Source organism: Mus pahari, chromosome 12 (genome assembly GCF_900095145.1).
Source record: "Mus pahari chromosome 12, PAHARI_EIJ_v1.1, whole genome shotgun sequence".
NCBI classification, from domain to species: domain Eukaryota; kingdom Metazoa; phylum Chordata; class Mammalia; order Rodentia; family Muridae; genus Mus; species Mus pahari.
The window spans coordinates 28,438,645-28,460,063 of record NC_034601.1 but is presented as its reverse complement, the minus strand read 5'-3'; the positions used below and the strand labels follow the sequence as shown (position 1 = coordinate 28,460,063).

The 21,419-nt window shown below is 39.0% G+C and overlaps 1 protein-coding gene across 5 annotated transcripts in view; it reads right to left on the bottom strand.

Annotated features, from left to right (window-relative positions):
• The window catches only part of Znf148 (zinc finger protein 148), a 124,458-nt gene that overhangs the window by 66,709 nt on the left and 36,330 nt on the right, over positions 1 to 21,419 (bottom strand). For 4 of the 5 annotated variants that reach the window (XM_021209973.2, XM_029544721.1, XM_021209975.2 and 1 more), the window contains exons 2-4: positions 19,020 to 19,101; positions 11,786 to 11,921; positions 1,994 to 2,342 (exon numbers count right to left, since the gene is read on the bottom strand). In XM_021209973.2, the coding sequence (XP_021065632.1) occupies positions 1,994 to 2,326 (333 nt within the window). In that variant the 5' untranslated portion in view covers positions 2,327 to 2,342; positions 11,786 to 11,921; positions 19,020 to 19,101. Of the gene's footprint in view, positions 1 to 1,993; positions 2,343 to 11,785; positions 11,922 to 14,311; positions 14,421 to 19,019; positions 19,102 to 21,419 lie in introns of all 5 variants that reach the window. The other variant, XM_029544720.1, reaches the window with a different exon arrangement.

The window sequence follows — 21,419 nt, the reverse complement described above, 5'->3', positions numbered from 1 at the left end:
TTCGAGCCAACATTTAAGAGGGAAATTTATCAATTCTCTCCTATCTTTTCCAGAAGACAAGAACAGGAATTAACTCAAGGCAAGAAATATGAAATACCAAAACTAAGCAATGACAGTATAGGGAAAGAAAATTACATACCTTTCCTAAGTTGTAAAAAATAAAGTGTTATCAAATCAAATCTAACAATGTATAAAAACAATTATACTGGGATTTACTGAAGGCATGAAATGCAGGTTCAACACCCAAACAGCAGTTCATGTAATCCGTTATAAACAGGCTTCTGCAATGGGCTAGGTACAAATTGGTACACATATGCACAACTGTAAATGGTTATCTATTAGTCACACTATGGTGGTATACAGCAGAACAGAGACAACACTGCTGCCTTTTAGAACCCACAATCTATCAAGAGATATCAAGACACTGGGTAAGTCAGCACAAGTCTCTATCTTAGGGCTCAACTAGAGTCCCTGTAAGCGGTAGGACAGTGATGAAGTTGCACTACCTATGCAGAAAACAGCAATGAGTTATGGCTGAAGTACATATTTAGGCAGATATGTGATGCTCCTCAAGCAAGGAAAAAGTGCTGCATTATAGATAAAGGGAGGAAAAAAGCCTCTCGGTCTAGTACCAGTGGTGGAAGAGCTAAGGCTCAAAATATGGTTCCGGTTTTATTCATCAGAGTGAAAATAGACAATTAGGTGTGGTGCCAGCAAGCCTATAAACACCAGCACCAGGGGCAGTGGGAAGCTGAAGCAAGAAGACTGCCAAAGAGTTTGACGCTAGCCTGGGCTACATGGTAAGGACGCGGGGCAGCACGGGCTGTACAAGACTCTTTGTCAAAACAAGCAAAATAAATAAAGATGGAAGAAGAGAAGACATAAATGCCTAAAAATGAGTTTCCTGAAGCTGAGTAATTCCAGCACCGAAGAGGCAGGAGGATGTCAGCAAGTTTAAGGATTGTTGTGGATGGGCCTGGTACAGTTTGTATTTGATGCTAATTCCACTCTCCTGGGAGGGGCTACAGACAAGGAGAGAGTCATATATTCAGGTGACTTCTTGTAAACCAATCCCCTAATGAATAAAAGGACCAATCACTAGGCGAGTAGGCGGGACTTCTGGGTTGGACTGAGGAAGAGAGTTAGTTAGGTCTTTTGGGACAGGGATAGTATAAAGGCCAAGATGAGGACAAGAGTGTCTCCCAGTTTCGATAGTGAATCTGTCAGGATTCGCCACCGAAGGATTTAGATTTAATAAGGCTTACAAGATTAGGATTTTAGTTGCTGCACCCAGTGACTGAGCTATCCTCATTCCTGAGCTAAATTTGTGTTGCATTTTCCTTCAAGGGGCAACTCATCTGGGTTCAAGAGAGAAAGGTATGGTGGCAAAGTGTTGTTTTGCCTGAGGTGCACCACAAAGGCCGTGGGGGATCTGAAGCACAGGGTTTGCTTGGTAGTGAGCTGAGTGGAGTAGTTTCGGGAGCTCCAGGCCAGAGTCTCCACAAGCTAAGAACAGGCCGGCCAGAGCCCAGAGCTGAGAGAGCAGCAGGGCACAAGCACAGGAACGTGCTGGTTTGTTTCAATATTTCCCGCAACAAGGGATAGCCTGGTCCACATAGCAAATCCTAGGCCAACTAGGGCTATATACTGACAGCCTGCCACAAATAGATCAAGTTCTAAGACAGCAAGACCTACACAGGGTAACCACCTCCAAAAATCAAAAAGAAATGCTAAACATGGTATCTTTCAAAAGCAAGCGCGTAACATCCAGTACACACATAACCATGATCAAATAAATGTTGGAAAATAGAGTTTAAAAATAATACCATGTAAAAACCTAATTCTGCCTTTCGAATATGATAGCTGTCCACAGCTTAGTCACTCAATTAAAACATAAACAAACAAAACAATAACAACAAAAACTGCTTAGCCTTTAACCATTGTAATTTTGGTGACTCCTGGGACTGTCTACCATTTCTAGTTTAGTACTTACAGGGACATTAAGTGCATACTGCAGTCCTTGGGGAAGCCGCTCGTGGGTGTCCATCTGCTCTTCGTCATTTTTCACTGTCTCCTCGTGGACCATGAGTTCATCATGGGATATCATATCCTGTTGTCGCATTTCACTCTCTTGTAACACTTCGTCTGCAGCAAGGATCTCCTGGTGAGGCAAACTTCGATCTTGAAGTACTGACTCCTGCAGTTCTCCAGACACGGCGGGCTGGCCAGACACTCCACCCATTACAACCATTGCCCTGGAAGACTGCATTTCGTCTATTCCGCCACATTTAAGAAACAATCCTTCCAGTTTGTCGTCAATGTTCATGCTTAAGTATAACTGCCTAGAAAGACCAAGTTTGGCAACAAAGCATAAAAAAATTAGTTTATATGTCCTGTTTGGTAGTTTTTTATTTCAAATTATAAAAGCTATACATTCAAAGAGAAAATTTTTATTCATCTAATTCATATAATTACCAAGATTGACTTCCAGAGGCTAGGAAAGTAAAACAAGTTTTCATTTTGAAATTAAGGCATAATCCCAATATATATTACTGAAAGTGAACTTTACACAAAACAGATTAAAGGAAGTATTTATAGCTTTAGTTCAAGAACTTTCAAATCTGAACATACTATAGTGTCATAAAATGTAGAAGGATGAGCTCAGTAAAACATAACCGACAGAGAATACTCCCAGGTAAACCCCAGATGCAAACAAAGACCCTCATAGATCCTAAGAAGGGCTGTGGTGCAGCTGCTCGGTCAGAACAGCGCTTGGCTACCAGACACAAGAAGCCCTTGGTTCAGCAAACCCAGCAGCACATCAAACAGGCACAGTGTGTGCCCAAAGAACTGCAATCACATACAACAAATGTAACCCTCAGTCCCCCAGTGGAAGCTCACAAGTAGGAGAGCGCTGTGCCTTGGTGCCCTTCCTAAAGACAGTGGTGAATATCACCTTCAGCTTCATAATGGAAGACCAAAATGTACATTAGATTCCAATCCCGACTAAAATCAAAATATCCTTTAATTTATGAAGGATATCATCAAGGGAATGACCTTTTCTTAAATGAACACTTCATAGACCTTTATGAACAACAGAGTAAACAAAGACTAATTCAGACTTGCTTTTCTTGCCTTCCTGGTACCCACCAGATGTTATCAGTCTGGAAAACATATGACCAATGAGCAGCATTTGATTTTACTTTTCAAAATCTTCAAAGAGCAAACAAACTCTTAAAGGTCCATCATTTTGAACATCTTACCAAATAGCTGCTATCTTCACATTCTGTTTTACACATTTCTTAGAAAACAAGTTTTCTCTAAGTAAATCTTGTTTAAAGAACTGTAAGATGATTATCCTAGCCAATTCTATAGAAATTCTGGCAAACTATGCTGTCTCTAGATGATGTACTGTTTTCTCAAAAGATGTGAAAAAGTCCCAACTTACATATACTGCATCAACTGCTGTCACATATACCATTACTTTAAAAAAAAAAAAATCTGGGTGGTGGTACACACTTTTAATCCCAGCACTCCAGAGGCAATCTCTGAGTTCAAGGCCTGCCTGGTCTACAGATTGAGTTCCAGGACAGCCAGGGCTACAAAGTGAAACCGTGTTTGGGAAAAACAAAAACCTGTCTGTTTTAGAGACTATGAAAGATATGAAAGAAATTTAAAATAAAAGACCAGCTCAAGGAAGTGGCTTAGGGAAGACTCAGTTTGTAGTACTGTGCTTTATCAATAGCACAGCATCCAGCTAAACCCGCTATTCCAGATAAGACTAAGTTCTTCTGTTGTAGAGGATCTGAACTGCCACAATTTTGATCAACAATTGAAAAAATCACATTCTTGCACTTCTATCAACTGGGGGGGGGGGGGCAAGCAAATAAAATATAACATCAAGTTAAACAGTAAGAATCAAAAAATGCACTCTAGACAAGACTATTTGGGGTAGGGGAAGCACCAAGGACTTCAGTCAGGTTCTTAGAACAGGAAATAACGTGTTTCAAACAGAGGACGTCTTAAAAATAAGGAGAAACAGTCCAAGTAGAACACAGGCAAGGCTGGCTCTCCAAACCCTAGCTAAGGTGAAGTCCCTTTCTCACCGTGGTTACTTACTCCTACACTTCTGAACTGAACCAGAAACTTAAGACTCCAATTGGATAACTACCAACTGTGGACACAGCTTTCCTGCAGTATCAGAAAATACTTTTCCATTGATGATCACTGCTTAGACTTTCAAATAAGCCTTGAAACTATCTATCAAAAGGAAAAGTGTGTGTTCTTGGCCTAGATTTGGGTTGATTATGAATTGCTTTCCCAACCCCACGAGGATTATTTATTAAAAATTGGCAGTTCAGTGGGGGTAGTATTTAGGGAGGTTCTAGAACTTCACAGTAGTGGGATGGAGCTGAAGGAAGCAGGCTGTGGGGCTGGGGGCTGTGGAGCATACCCTGTCCTTCTCTACTCACACTTTTCCATTCACTCCTGGCTCCTTCTGCCCAAGACCATATTATTTTTCTACCTTTTCAGTCCTTTTGTCAGGTATCTGATTTAAGTGGCCGGCTGACTGCTAGGGAGAAGGGAGATATGCAAGCCTGTGTTTCTATTCACAGAAACCTATCTAACATCTACACTGGGCGATGCTTGCTGCAGCCTTTTAATGGGAAAATACTCATCGCACAACAGAATGTCTATACCATTAAAGGGGATGAAATTAGCTGTCTACAGTGGTTCTATGGGAGAAAACAATGGAAGTTAAGGAACCTCACAGATAGTGAGAGTCTTCCCATGCACTTTTAAACTGTTACCATGGGAATTTTTTTTTCCTGTAAAGAAACAACTGTGAAAAATTTAGAAAATGGACTAACAAAGATTCCATAGAAAAAGGCTAGTCATGAACCTTCTCTTTCAGACCATGCACGAGTGTTTGGTTTGGAGTTCTGCGCCAGTGCTGGAGAGTGCAGCAGAACCCTGCTGCACTTAGGGCTTGGAAGTACAGTGAGTGGCAAGTGAGGCTCTGAGACCCCGTTTCCTCAGCTTGTCCTGTTCTCTTCCCGCATAGGCTTGTACAGCTAGCCCACTTGCTCTCTGTCTCCGACTGTGTGGTGTGCGCTACTCTCTGTCATAGCGACCACCATTTCCTAGTGACAACTGTTCAGCTCATCTGTGTAGAACTCATCTCCTGTAGCTTTCAGGAAGAGATAAGCTTACTGTTGTCTTCTAACTTAATGTCCGGAAGAACTCCAGACAAGTACTTAGAAATTCTATAGATTTACAAGTAAACATACAGTTTAAAAAAAAAAAACCTTTAAGCTGGAGCTTTTATAAAGAATTAAAATGTAAGGATTTTTTGTTTGGTTTGATTTGTTTTCTCTGTGTAGCCCTTGCTGTCCTTGAACTCACTCTGTAGAACAGGCTGGCCTTGAACTCAAGAGACCTGTCTGCCTCTGCCTCCAGTGCTGGGACTGGAACATGTGCCTGGCTAAGATTTAAGTTTTTATAAGTTGTTGTTGTTGTTGTTGATGTTGTTGTTGTTGTTAAAGGTGTATTTATTGGGCTAGAGAGATGGCTAAGTGGTTAAGAGCACTGACTGCTCTTCCAAAGGTCCTGAGTTCAAATTTCAGCAACCACATGGTGGCTCACAACCATCTATATGAGATCTGATGCTCTCTTCTGGGGTGTCTGAAGACAGCTACAGTGTACTTACATATAATAAATAAATAAATCTTTAAAAAAAAAAGATGTACTTATTTATTTTATATATGTGAGTACACTGTTGCTATCTTCAGACACCCCAGAAGAGGGTATGGGATCCCACATGGTTGTGAGCCCCCATGTGGGGGCTGGGAATTGAACTCAGGCCCTCTGGAAGAGCAGTCAGTGCTCTTAACCACTGAGCTATCTCTCCAGCCGCAAGATCTAAGTTTTTAATACAAGCACATGACACACTTCTGGGACTCAGAGGGCCCGGGGGCTGCCTCAGCAGTTACAGCAGTGTCACACACACAAGCTGAGCATCACTACTCATTTTTAATCAACTATACGAGACACTAAAATACTTTTTTTTCATTAAATTAGAAACATTAATTTTAAAAGGAATTTTATGCAATTAATGTGTAAATAATCTGCAGTCACGAGTAGTTTTGTGTCTGTATTGTAAATAATTACGGTATTAATAAAGAGGAAGAACTATTCTATTGACAACTAATATATGTGATTATTTACTAGGTAAAAAACTGGACACGGTTTTTTTGTTTTTGTTTTTGTTTTTTTCTTTTTTTTTTCTTTTTTTTGGTTTTTGGTTTTTTCGAGACAGGGTTTCTCTGTATAGCTCTGGCTGTCCTGGAACTCACTCTGTATACCAGGCTGGCCTCGAACTCAGAAATCCGCCTGCCTCTGCCTCCCAAGTGCTGGGATTAAAGGCGTGCGCCACCATGCCCGGCGAAAAGCTGGACACTGTTATACAGGTTACCTTGCTTAATTTTTTTTGGGGGGGGGGGAATATTTTATTTATTTACATTTCAAATGTTATCCCCTTTCCCAGTTAAGCCCCCTATCCCCTCCCCCATTTTCCCCTGCTTCTTTCCCACCCATCCACCCCCTCCCGCATTAGCACCCGAGCATTCCCCACGTTGGGCCATTGAGCCTCTACAGGACCAAAGGGGCTCCCCTTCCCATTGATGCCAGATAAGGCCATCCTCTGCTACATATGCAGCTGAAGCCATGGGTCCCTCCATGTGTACTCTTTGGTTGGTGGTTTAGTCCTGAGGACATTGGAGGATCTGGCTGGTTGATGTTCTTCTTGTGGGGTTGCTTAACCCCTTCAGCTCCTTCAGTCCTTCCCCTAACTCTTCCATTGGGGTCCCTATGCTTAGTAATCCTCCCTTAACAAACAACCTCACATAGGGTCACACAGTTAGGAAAAAAAAACTGGAATTTAAAATGAAACTTCTCTAATCCAATGCAGTTTTTACTACATCAAGCTACTTCTAGACCCAAAAAGGCTCTAGAACTCTCAAGAAGTTATTGAGCTCATTTTTTTGTTCACTACCTACTGAGGCTAACTCCATCACCACCACCACTAAGATTTACAAAGCCATCACTCAGACCCTGAGTACCCTTCATCTTCTTGCTGACCACTCCCTTACCTTTTCACTGAGTACCTCTCACTTCCAAAGTACTCCTTACCTCTTTATTGAGTACCCCTCACCTCCTGTCTAACTACTCCTTACCTCCTTACTGAGTACTACTCACTTCAGTACTAAGTACTACTTACTACTCACTTCCTAAGTTCCTCTCCTCGCCTTACTGAGTACTTTTCACCTTGAGGCTCACAAGAGAACTTCTTGATGCAGAATTTACCTTCCTCCTTTGAGTGAGAAGATCTCCTTCTACATTTCTCATTTTCCCATTTCCATTTATTAATCATACCTCAGTTTATTTTATTTATCATGAAAAAAGCTATTCATTTTTCCCATATTTATCCTCTTAAACTACCTTATTTCCTCCTTTCTCATCAATCCATAATGAAGACAATCTCTCCTGAATTTTTCTACATCCAACTGGAATTTTTAAAGTACAATACATTGTTGATAAAGAGCAATACTAAAAATATACCTATGTCAAAGAAAAGATGGCTGTGAGTTTTAACATGAAAACAGATTTCAAAGCTTTTGCTAAATCCTCTAAAATTCTTGAAAGAAGTTTTAAGTTTCTATAAATAGAATGTCTCCACCAGCCACAAACTACCTTTAATTAACCTTCATTCAAGCATTTAACAAAAAGAGGAAGGAAGGAAGGAAGGAAAAAACTCATTTCAAGATTCTGCTTTTCTGTTTATTTGTTGAGATCGATGGTAACACTTCTTCCTATTCTCTATCACTGAATAGTATGGAACTTCAAATGTACACTATGAGTCAAAATAAAATATGATGGGCAAGCTTATAAATCTGAGTATCATTTTACTTTTTACGAAAAGAATAATTCCCGACTTGGATTATTAATTACTCTCCAAGGGTCAACAATACTCCAGAACCCACTCAACCTAAAAAGAAACTTCTCTTTAGACAGACACTCAAAGATACTTATTCTGAAAATCAATTCTTTCTCTAGCCCATCACCAAGACACTTAAGTAGGGACAGAACACAGAGGCATACAATGTGAGGTAAGCACCCACCACACTGAGCTACATCCCTAGACCTCACAAATGACTTCTGAACCGAAACATTTTCACCAAATCTCTGTTTATTTTGAGGTTTTCAGTTACATTAATCTGGATAGTCAAAGTACTACTCTATATGCAAATCAGAGAGAAATCCCATCATAAAAATATTAGCTTGAAAAATCCAAATGTCACCCAGCCAGCTAGTTGTAGTGCTGCATGCCTCTAATCAGAGCACATGGGATCAAGGCAAGAAGACCACTGCAAGCTTAGTGCTAGCCAGGTCAATACAGCAAGATGCTTTCTCTCCAAAAAAACACACAAAAGAAGCCTCACAATACCACAGTTGGTAAAATGAAGAAACCCTATCAATATCAGAATGGCCCTTTACCTAGTTTCCACTTCATTCCTAAGAAGTTTGCTATACTCTCACACTCTTCAAAACAGACCTTTGAATTTCTCAAAATTGTCTACCACATTGAAAAACAAAGTATTTCTTCTCTAGGAATAGTCTGTATTTGAACACATCTCAAATATGTCTTTGTTTTTTGTTTTTTAATATTTTTTTTTTGAGACAAGAACCAGTTTGGGCCTGAACTCACAGCAATCCTCCTGCTTCATCCTTCTAAGCATTGGAATTATAGGCATGATACGATGCCCAGCTCTCAGATACACCTTTGTATAAACATCATTTTGCATATTAGGAAGTCTTTCTTGAAAACTATTTTTATTAGTATTTCAAAACAGCCTAGTGAGAGTCATGTTCAGTGCCAGCAGAAACAGAAGACACTGAAGTGATAAACATCATTTAACAGATAGTAATAAAATTATTAATTATGATAAAGTTCTCCATTTTCTAAACATAACAACTTAGATAAAAGTGACCATTTTTAACCATAGAAAAATAATCTATAAATATTTAAGAAAAGTTAACAGACATTCTGACTTAACAGGAAAACCATTCAAAAACCTAGTATCTAAGCACATAAATATATTCCAACTATTTATCAATATATCTTCTAAAATGACATAACCAGAAAATAGTGGCACTGAGAATCTAAAACACTGCATTTTTGCCAACTCAAACTACTTAAGGAACAGGTATAATTTATCTTTATCAGATAAGAAGGATGGAGTTGGGGCTGCACACAGTGGTCCCAGTTATACTGTACCTTACATTTGGTACTAGCACAAATTCAAATTATTCATTCCATTAGAAAACTGAATTTCATCATTTTATGTAGCACAGATATAAGAAATACTTCTTAAACTTCCCTAGATACAACGAATAAATGTTTAATGCCTGATACTTTGTTTAATGTGCTAGATCACTGACCAAGTTTTGTCTGTTTAATCATTATAACTGTTTATAAAATTAAATCTAACACAAACTCTATTGTGAGAGACATCTGATTACCCAATACCCACACCCAACATCTACTGCTTCTACTATCTTCTATCTAATAAGTAATGTGTTGGGATGGAGAGAGGGCTCAGTGGTTAAAAACACTTGCTGCTCTTGCAGAGGACCTGGACAGATATACATGCAGGCAAAACAACCATATACATAAAATAAAATGATAAATTGCCCACAAAAATGCAAAGTATTCTTCTGTTTTCTTCTCTCCACTGACAGGCACTGTAGCAAACATACCCAACAAGCTGGAATTTAAATATTAATAATAGAGATGGGAAAGATCCTTCATGGGTTAAGAGCACTTACTGCTATTACAGAAAACCTATGCTGGATTCCCAGCACCCATATAGAGGCTGACCACCACTTGTAGCTCCTTTTTACAAAAGCCACTGCCCTCTCCTAGTCTCTACGAGTGCTATAAGCATAGTGCATATACATACAAGCAGACAAAATGCTCATACACAATTAAAAAAAAAAAAAACTTTAAAAAAATATTTTAAAATATTCAGAACAGCATGGGCTCAGAGTACAATTCAGTGACAGAGTATAATATACTTTGAATGAGCACTGCTCTCTAAGCTCAATCATCCTCAATAACCTGATCCTACCCCACTCCCCAAAGCAAAGGTGCCTGGAGCATCACAATTATGGAAGTTCCATGTACCCATGAGATAGCTTATAATAAGCTTGCAGGTAGATAAAAATATATTTCTATGATTATCACAGTACACAATTCTACATGGTAATATATGAGACTGCTTGCTTACTTTACTATAGGTAAACATATAAAATGTTCACATTTAGAGCATTATGTTATCTTATACTCTTTTCCTTTTGTTGTGATAAAATACTCAGACAAAAGCAACTCTTAAGACACACAGTGCCTCGAAAAGCAAAACAAAACAAAAACAAAAATAACAAAAACAAAAAAAAAGACACACAGTGCTTACTCTGACTCACAGTTCAAAGTAGGGAAGTAGAGGCAGCAGGCACTTGGATACAGGAGGCTCACTGCATCAACGGTCAGTGAGCAATGAAGGAGGCACACTAGCACTCAGTCTCACCGCTGCACTTTATACAGTCCAGGACTCCCTGCTCACGGCATGGTCTCATCTACAATCATGAGGAGTCTTCCTACACCATTTAATCCCTCACACAGAGTCTCAAAGACTAACCTTAACCTTAACCTACATAATCCATTATTGGTAAACCTGTAGGCTTAGCTTCTAGATAATTTTAGATCCTAACTAGCTGGCAACATTAACCACCACTTACATTTCCAACCAATATTTTTAAAATATCTTAAACTATATGGAAGATACAATTATATTAATAGTCTAGCTCTTGGTCTCTTGATCCTCTTCTGGTTTTTTTGCTCTTTCTCTGCACCCCCCCCCCCACGGGCTCATGGCTGGCCTCTTCTTCTCTTCTTCTCTTCTCTGCTCTGCTCTGCTCTTCTCTTTTCTCTCTCTCTCTCTACCTTTCTCTGCCTCTACTACCCTCTTAGCTCCCTTCCCCATGCCCTGAATAAACTCTATTCTATACTTTAAAAAAAGTCTCACATTTTTCCTTGGAATAAAAAATTTCTCTAGACATTCTGGGAAATATAATGTTGGAATGGTGGGGTAAAAGTAAATCATTGTTAAGGAGATAATTAAAGAGAAAAACTACTACTTATTATTACACAATATATTCATCAGTTTCATCTCAAAAATCTCTTAAGAAGCCAAGCATTGTGACCTAAAACTTTAATCCTAGTACTCGGGAGGCAGAGGCAGGCAGATTTCTAAGTTTGAGGCCAGCCTGGTCTACAGGGTAAGTTCCAGGACAGTCAGGACTACAGGGAGAAACCCTGTCTTGAAAAAACTAAATAAGTAAACAAACAAACAAATAAATAAATAGATAAATAAATACACATTTCCTCCACATATAAAAATCCAAACTGAAACTATGATATAAACCTTATAATGAAATCTATCATCCAAAAAAAATAAGTTTATCTATGAAACAATTACCTTCAGCATAGCTAAAGCTACTGAAAACACTTTCCTACTCCAGCACTATACATACATCAGTGACCTTCACAGCTAGATTGGCTACCTCAAATGTGTGCTGTTTTTATTCATGACTCAATTAAATAAAATATAGCCTAAAATTAAATAAGTTAAATGTACTCTTTCAACATTATGAGACATAAAGTTACCTGAGGCTGAAGTAAAAATGAAGACTTCAAGGAAGGGAATGCTGTTGAGTTGAGAAAGAAATCATGGTTGAGTTTCTACCTTTCACAGGCTCCAGAAACTCTCGGGATCCTCTCAGTCACTTGTGCCATCCAATGCCTACAAGAGAACACACAGAGGGTAAGTGAGACCTATTCCACTCCATGAGGAAGAACATGCAGTGAGACAGTGTGTGCAAGCTGTCTGAGTACTACAGTGATGCATGCAATCTAGGGAGCTGTGCCTGCAGGAGAGAGGGGGCACTGACTGTGAAAACCCAACAGTGCCAGGTAAGGCACGAGGCTCAACAGACATGCTGCTAAACCTGATGACTTGAGTTTGATTCCTGGGAACCACATGGAGGCAGTGGGGAATCGATTCCTGCAAGTTGAGCTCTGACCTCTACATGGTCTCCCTCCCCCACATGTTCTGTGGATGGACGGACGGATGGATGGATGGATGGATAGATGGATGATTAAGATTTTAGGTAAATATAATTTGCCGAGTCCTGGAATCTACAACTCTGAGATATGAAATATTACATCAAATTTCAGAGAACTACAGAACTAGAGGGTAAGCAGCCACACAAAGACATTAGTCAAAGCTACTTTATAGGCCGGGTGTGGTGGCGCATGTCTTTAATCCCAGCACTTGGGAGGCAGAGGCAGGCGGATTTCTGAGTTTGAGGCCAGCCTGGTCTACAAAGTGAGTTCCAGGACAGCCAGGGCTATACAGAGAAACCTTGTCTCAAAAAAACCAAAAAACCAAAAAACAAACAAACAAACAAAAAAAAGCTACTTTATTAGGTCTGTGGACTGGTGTGGCAATACATGCCTTCAGTTCTAGGCAAGCCCGGTCTACATGGTGCGCTCCAGACCAGCCAATCTACACAATAAAACCCGTCTCCAAAAAATAAAAATTTTAAAAAGGAAGTCTGTAAAGTGAAAGAGAAGCAAACAAAAACAGAGCTCAAAAATAACAGATACTAGCAGTGTGTATATTCATAACAGAAAGAGTGTCATCCTAAAATCATACAAGCATCTAGATATAAAAACTGAACATCAGGGCTTGGGAGATGGCTCAGTGATTAAGATCACTGACTGCTCTTCTGAAGGTCCTGAGTTCAAATCCCAGCAACCACATGGTGGCTCACCACCATCCGTAATGAGATCTGATGCCCTCTTCTGGTGCACCTGAAGACAGCTACAGTGTACTTACATATAATAGTAAATAAATCTTTAAAAAAAAAAAAAAAATTGAACATCTGAGTTATCTTAGAAATAACCACACAGAAAATGTGCAATATAACCTATACTGAAGAGCACAGGCTATACATAAGAAAATGTTCTGACAGCAAGTTCTTATTAGCGAAGTATCAAACAAATGAATGATGTTATAAAACTTTCTACCCTGTGAGGTCCATGTGCAGTTTGCATCGGATTCACAAAAACAGATCTGACATGTTTACAATGGCACAAAACAACAAGGATAATAGTGCCCACTTAAAGCACAAACAGTGCTAACCCCCCAGCACTGGGGGTGCAGAGGCAGTGATCTCTGTGAGTCTGAGGACAGCCTGGTCTAGCCCAGCCCTGTCAGGGCTACCATGAGGCCCTGTTACAAGGGATAAACTTCTAAAGCTTCTACGGGCATCTGAAAGTTCAAAGTCAAACCTATCCATGCTCAGCATTCTACTCCTAAAGCTTCCTGAATCTTTATGTTTAGGTTTTTGTTAACAAAACATGTACAAAATAAAATGTGCTCTCTTTTTCAACAAGACTGTTATCGCACATAAACAATATGAAAAATAAAACCAGTACAGGAGAAATGAGAAGGAATGATGATCTGGACTTGCAATATTGTATGTGTATAGCATTATACACAAAATAGCCATTTCAACAATCACAAGATACTTAAGATATACGAGAAAATGTACCTCACACTACTGGGTCCATAGTAGAGAACTTGCATAATCTGCATGAGGCCTAAGTTCAGTCCTCAGTATGGCACTCAAAATGATAACGCAAGCTACTATGGGGGCTGACACCTTTAACCCGGGCACTGAGAAGGCAGAACCAGGTAGATCTCTTCAAGTTCAAAGCCAGTCTGGTCTACACATCCAGTACCAGACAACATGGGCTACACAGACTCAAATAAGCAATATGGAAAAGGGGGTGTGGGGGTGGAGGTGGAGACAGACATATATATTCATCAAAATTAGGCAATCTAAGGTGATTCTAAGTGTTTTCATGGGTTGGTTTAAACAAAGATTTCAAAACATTTATTATGTTATGAACTCAACTTATGTTACCTTTAACTGTGAAAACAATCATCTAGCAAGTAAAATTCTCAAGAAAGCAAAGAAATTATTTCAAAATACTAATAAAAATTTGGAAATAGATGAATGTGATTATTCAAATACAAAAACGTATACCAAGTATTCAAAACCAAATTTACAACTGCAAAACACAATCAGTAGCCTTAATGAATGGTTAATCAATAGAAATTACCCAATTAGGATTGACCAAATTGCTCAGTGGGTAGGAGCTCTTGCTACCAAGCCTGGTGACTTGAGTGTATGGAAAAGAAAGCCAACTTCTGCAAACTGTCGTCTGTCTTCTATATATGCACATGCAAGAATAAATAAATATAATAAGTTAATCTTTATTTAAAATATAAGGAAACAAGAAAATTATCCAATTAAATACAGAGAGAAAAAAATAAAGAGGTCCAGAGATATATGAACCAACATCCTGCTTACCAATATTTCTTAATAAGAAAGAAAGAGAAAAAGAAGTAAACTTTAATAAAACAGAAGCCAAATATTCCTCATATTTGACTGTTTTTTAAAAATAAGCTTACAAATCCAGGAAACTCAATTTCCTTTTTTTTTTTTTTTTTTTTGGTTTTTCGAGACAGGGTTTCTCTGTGTAGCCCTGGCTGACCTGGAACTCACTTTGTAGACCAGGCTGGCCTCGAACTCAGAAATCAGCCTGCCTCTGCCTCCCAAGTGCTGGGATTAAAGGCGTGAGCCACCACGTCCTCAATTTCCATTTCAATCGATATGAAAAGTGCTACTTCCGAGTCCAAATAAAACTGCTGGAAACAAGCACGGAGAGAAGAGCGTCTGGGCATAAGGAAGGGAAAGGGCAGTGTGCGCAGGACAACACTGTGGGCAGGACAGCAGTGTGCGCAGGACAGCAGTGTGCTGGTCTGAAGGAGACCGGCCCACAGGCTCAGGTGTGAAGCCCTGGTCCCCAGCTGGTGGAACTTTGGTGAAGGATTAGGAGGTTTGTGGCCTTGGTGGAGGAGATGTGGCACTCAAGGCAGGCTTTGAGGTTTCAAGACCAGGCCACTCCCAAGATGATTTCTCCTCCTTTCCGTTGGAGATGTGAGCTGTCAGCTATTCCTGCCTCCATCATGGATTCTCACCCTCTAAAACCATAAGCCCAACTAAATGCTTTCTTCTACAAGCTGCTGTGGTCATGGTGTTTTATCACAGTAACTGGAAAGTAACTAATGCAAACATCAAAATAATGGCCAATTTCCAACCAGTGTCAACAGAGGTTACAAGACAGTTACAAGATGGATAGACTCACAAAAAGGAGGGGGAAGAAAGAAAGGACAATAAAAAGAAGATACTGCTTCTAAATTTACATTCTCTGGCAGAGACCAAACTAAGTTTTAACAATAGCCAGCAGACTAGCAAACTAAGGCATAAAATACTAACTAAGCAGTAAGAGAGAAAAATTAAAATTAAAGGATTATTAAAATTAAATTAAAATTAAAAGGATTCAACTCCTACAAAATATGTTCTCCAACCATAATAAATTCAAATTAGATAAATGTTCTATTACTTTTTATAACTTTAATTGCTTAAAACTCAGAATTTATGAGCTGGACATGGTAGCACTCGTCTTTAATCCCAGTACTTGGGAGGCAGAGTCAAGCAGAGCTCTATGAAGTTAAAACCCAGCCAGGGCTTTACAGTAAGATCTTATCTCAAAAAAACAAAACTAAAACCCAGTATTTGTATATCATCAACAAATGCAGACATCTAGCACTACATTTTCCAGATGATAGGCCAGCTACCCCAGCTTGTTTACCAGGTTGCTTGTTTCCTTTGCTGGTTTTTAAGAAATGAGCCTTATTTTCCATGTCTCTCAATTAAAGCTGGCTGAGTTGGGTGCTTTGGAGAGATCAAAGAGAAAAAAATCCCTTTCCTGTCCTTACTCCTTTAGCTTCAGCCACAGCAGTAGTTGTGGCAACAGCCACAAATGCAGACAGATCAGCCAATGAGGTCTTGCAGGTTATTAATTTCTTTTCTACATTTTTTAAAACAAACTTATCATTTACTAAATTTTCTCCCTTTTTTGAGACATGGTCTCAAGTAGCCCAGCCTGACTCAAATTTGTGATGTGTCCAAGGCAAGCCTTGAACACCTGTTCCTGCCTCCACCTCGCACGCGCTGGGAGTACGGGTGTACACCTCACCATCTGCTACATATCTATGACCTAGTTACTATCATTGACTTGTTCATACCACAGTTTACTACATCTATAACTGCTAGTACAATACTAACTATTTTATATCACCAAGAGAGAAAAAGAATGTCAAACTGGGACAAGTTAGGAACATGGTCATTCACAGAAATTATGATATAAAGGGTAAAATATAGTCACACACTCAAGGGTGATAGTCTTTTCAAGAGCATGCAGAAATCTCCATTCTACATTTACCACAGTCAAGAAGGGTAAGAAGTGCTGGGTGTGGTGGTGCATGCTTTTAATTCCAGCACCTGGGAGGTAAAGGCAGGGGGTATTTTTGAGTTTGAGGCCAGCCTGGTCTACAGAGTGAGTTCCAGGACAGCCAGGAAACCCTGTCTCGAAAAAAACAAAAACAAAAACAAAACAAAACAATAAGAAGTATCTAACAATTTAGAAAAAATTAACTTCTGTAGAACTGAAATAAAACCAAAATCAGAAAAAAGCAAATGTTAAGCAAAAGTAATTAAGTACAAGTAATTTTCCTAACATAATAACAAGGATCCTATCCCTAATATGTAAATATACAAAAAAAAAATTATAAAAGGACCCACCCCCCAGTCCCCCCCCCCCAAAAAAAAGAACAAAAAACCTGACATGAACCAATTGTCATGCTGTCAAGGAGATAACCAGGCACACCCTCACTCTAGTAACTTCTGATGCTGATGTTGATGCTGGGTATACGCTGGAGAGGTGCACACTCATCCAAACTGCCAATCATAATGCGATTTTAAAAGGTCAACATTTTAACATTTTGATAATATTTTTGACAATTTGACAAATAATTCGACAATAAAAAGACACTATTCTAAAATACAATCTATATAAAATTTGTGGTGGCACATGCTTGCAGCCAGCTTGCAGAGGACTATCACAAAAGTTCAAGGCCAGCTCAGACTACAAAGGAGTATGAAACCAAGACAAAGTATGCAGAGTCCTTGTCTCAGAAAAAAGTAATTAGGTCCTTGTGTATTCAGAGATGTCTGGGAGAATATATAATATTAACAAAGAATGGGAGAGAGGACCATTTTCCTGTTTGTTTTCAACACCGTGACATTCTCTACTGCTTACAATGAAACCTAAGTAAAGGAGGTTATAAGTAGCATGTACCACATTTGCCAAAAGACATGACCAATAAAGAAAACCCTAAAATATGGTCGTCAAAACTAGCACTATTTCAATCTTCACATTCTAAAAGAATTCTCAAAACAAATTTAAAAATTTATAATCCAACTTTATAATTTTTAAAACTGACAAAAGAATACATGTACAACACAACCACAAACCTCTGACCTACAATCTGCACTGTCTATTGAGATATCCCAAGGTAAAGGTGGAATAGAAATTATGGAGTGGCTAACCAATACTTGGTCCACCTTGAGTGAAACCACCAGATACTACCTAGAGAGACAAGAACCAGAGGCTGGATAACCCAGAGACCCAGGATAGAACCAAACAGGACCAGCAATTATTTAAAAAAAAAAAAAAAAAAAAAAAAAGGTCAAGGAACTGATCCCTAATGTGCCTAGCATAATCGTCATCAGGGAAGCTTCATCCAGCAACTAATGGAAACAGATACAGAGAACCACAGCCAAACATTAGGTAACTCAGGGGATCCTGCGGAAGGGAGTGGGAGGAGATTGTAGAAATAAAAGGGGTCAAGGACACCAAAGAAACCCCCAGAATCTCCTAACCTAGGCTCACAGGTGCTCACAGACTGAACCAACAGTCAGGAAGCCTACATGGTCTGACCTAGGTCCTCTGCATATATATATATATATATATATATGCAGAGGATCTAACATATATATGACATAACCATAATATATACATATATGTATATATTATGGTTATGCGGCTTGGTCTCCTTGTGGGACTCCTAACAGTGGGAGCAGAGGCTGTCTCCGATTCTTTTGATTGCTTTGGAGACCCTTTTCCTCAAACTGGGTTGCATCATCCAGCCTTAAAACAAGGAGAGGTACCTAGTCTTACAACTTGATATGCCATGTTTGGTTCATAAACCTGGAAAGCCTACCTTTTTCTGAAGAGAAACAAAGGAGGTGGGGTGGGGGTTGGAGATGTATGGAGGATGTAGTATGGAGGCCAGCCTGGTCTACAGAGCAAGTTCTAGGATAGCCAGTGTTACAAAGAGAAACCTTGTCTCAAAAAAAAAAAAAAAAAAAGATAGACAGACAGATGGACAGACAGGAAGATGATAGATAGATGAGTATGTGTTATTGTAGATATATAAATATCCTATAACTGTTAATTATTTTTTTCCTTCATGTTGTCTGATAAAGGCACGAGTTTATTAATACAAACACCAAGAAAGTCTGCCAAGAAAGAAAAGGATTAACTGTCCTCCTAACACAAAAGAACTAGGAGATCAGAAACAAAAACAAAAACAAACAAACAAACAAACAAACAAAAACAACAACAAAACCAGATCTAGTTAAATGAAAAGACAATGGCCTTCAACCCACAACTCCGTAACATTAATTCTCTTCAGTGTATCTGTGCAAAACATACAGCACTACTATGCTATTCTTTGAAGGTGATGTTATGCATAAGCAATACAAAGGCACTATTCAGGAAATAAAGTATTATCTGCATAATCGTGGAGACAGTAGTTAAATGTAAGAACTAAAGCCTGAATAAAGCAATCATGACTTACCTCTATAAAATGTGTCAGGTATAAGCCCATCCCGCCAGATCACTTGGCTAAATTTCCAAACCACTGATTCTTCTCTTCTATCCTGTAAAAGTATGAAAATACAAGTTAGTAACCCAAAAGAACTGAATTAAATGCATTCTCACAGTTAGGCAAAATAGTTGTAACTAAATGTGAAAAATCTAAGAAAATTCTTTTCCTAAGTAGATGCTATTGGATTAAACATAATTCACAACTAACAATTCAACTGCAATGGCCCATCAATACTAGCTGCTTATCAAAGACAGTAAGTTGCAATGTTTTAAACTTGTAGTTAAGGAGAATTAAGATGTCTTGAAAGTTAGGACAATTTTGAGTCATATTAAGGAAGAAAAAAGCACAAATGTGTTGCTGGTATAAAGAGACTGACACAGGAGGACCAGAAACAAATTGTGGACTGCCTGGGATACTTACAAAAGAGATGAAAATATAATAACAAGCATACTCCATGCACTGATCACTCACATGATACTACTTACTTAATAAAACCCCAGAGCAATAACGCCTCTTGCTGAAATGGCTAAATGTATTAACACTGTAGTTTAGGGGCTGGAAAGGCGGCTTTGTGGGAAGAGCAATTGTTGCTCTTGTGGAGGATCGTAAGTTCAATTCTCAGCACTCATATTGGGAAGCCTATAACTCTAGCTTTAAGGGATCCAATTCTCTCTTCTGGACTCCCTAGGCACCTGAACACACACACACACACACACACACACACACACACACACACACACAAACTTTAAATAAAAATGTTGGCCCTTTCCTTGAATCCTAGCATTCGAGAGGTTGAGCCAGGAAGATGCCCATCAAGGCCAACCTGGGCTCCATAGGAAGATAAATCTAGGTTACCCAGAGCTACACAGCAAGATCCTCTCTTGGAGAGGGAAGGAGAGAACAGGTAGCTGTGAATGGACCCAACATCCATGAGGCCCTGGGTTCAAATACTCAGCATAGTACGGTGATGCCTGTTTATAGCTCCAAACTTGAGGAGGCAACAAGAGATCAGAATTCAAGATTCTCTTTGAGTGCATAACAAGTTCAAGGCCATCCTAAGCTACATGAGACTTTGGTTACTCACATCCCCTTGCCCTTGATCCCCAAAACAGTTGAATGTAGCTTGTGAAAGTAAAAAATAGGGGTTGGAGAAATGGCTAAGTGGTTAAGAACACTGACTGTTCTTCCAAAAGTCCCAGGAACCACATGATGGCTCACAACCATCCATAATGAGATCTGACTCCCTCTTCTGGAGTGTCTGAAAACAGCTACAGTGTAATCACATATAATAAAGTAATCACATATAATAAACAAATAAATCTTTAAAGAAAAAAAAGAAAGTAAAAAATATATATTTTTAATTGTAAGGCAAAAAAAGATTTAATAATGTCAAAATAATCTATGGATGATTTTTAATTTATATATAGTAAATCAACCTCTTAGCAAAAACTAAGAAAATTAACATTCCGTTTGTAACATTCATTGTAATGATACAGGACACAGATCCACTTCTTTCATATTAACTGGGATATTTTTCTCAGGTATATGAAACAAATGCTATGAAAACTAAAAGCTGAATTCTCAAATGCAAAATAGGCCAAAAGTAAGTTTATATAGAAAAAAACGTATGTGGTATTTCCTGTGTCAGCCTTAGCTCTGAGGGAGCACCAGTGCACGTGAAAGCCCACAGTACAGTTGATGTCAGTGCCTCTCTCATTCACTCTCTTCTTTATTTATTGAGGCAGGGTCTCCAGACTGAACCTAGAGCTGCACAACTTGAATAGTCTAGCTTGCTAGTTTGCCCCAGACTCCTTGTTTCCTCCCAGATCCTGGGATTTCAGGCAGCAACTGTGCCTGAACTCAAGTCCCCAAGCACTTCAGTTACTGAGCCATCTCACCAACTCCCCTAACGCATTTTTAAACCTTGGTACAAATCCTGTAAATTAATAAAAAGCCATCAATGTAATACCTAAGAAATAAGCAAGCAATTAAAAATTCTGTTGATAATAGTTTTATCATGGGGTTCCTTTCTGATAATTTATCATTTTATAGCCAGTGAGTAGCTCTAGTTATAATTATTTTCTCAATGTACTTTAAAGTTATCCATTTCATGGAACAATGATGTAGCTGAATGGTAGAGCACCTGCCTATCATGCTAAACACCCCAAGCTCTTTCGTGACAAGACTCTTCCTAGGAAGAAACACACACACACACACACACACAACCTATTCACCCAGACAGAGATTCCAAGACAAGCCAAAGCCCACTCCAGCATGGACAACACTCCAGGAAATCCCTGAAACTGACAAGGGATAATAAAGTACTAAGTCCTATAGCAGAAGTTTAAGCAATTTATCACAGGAAAATCA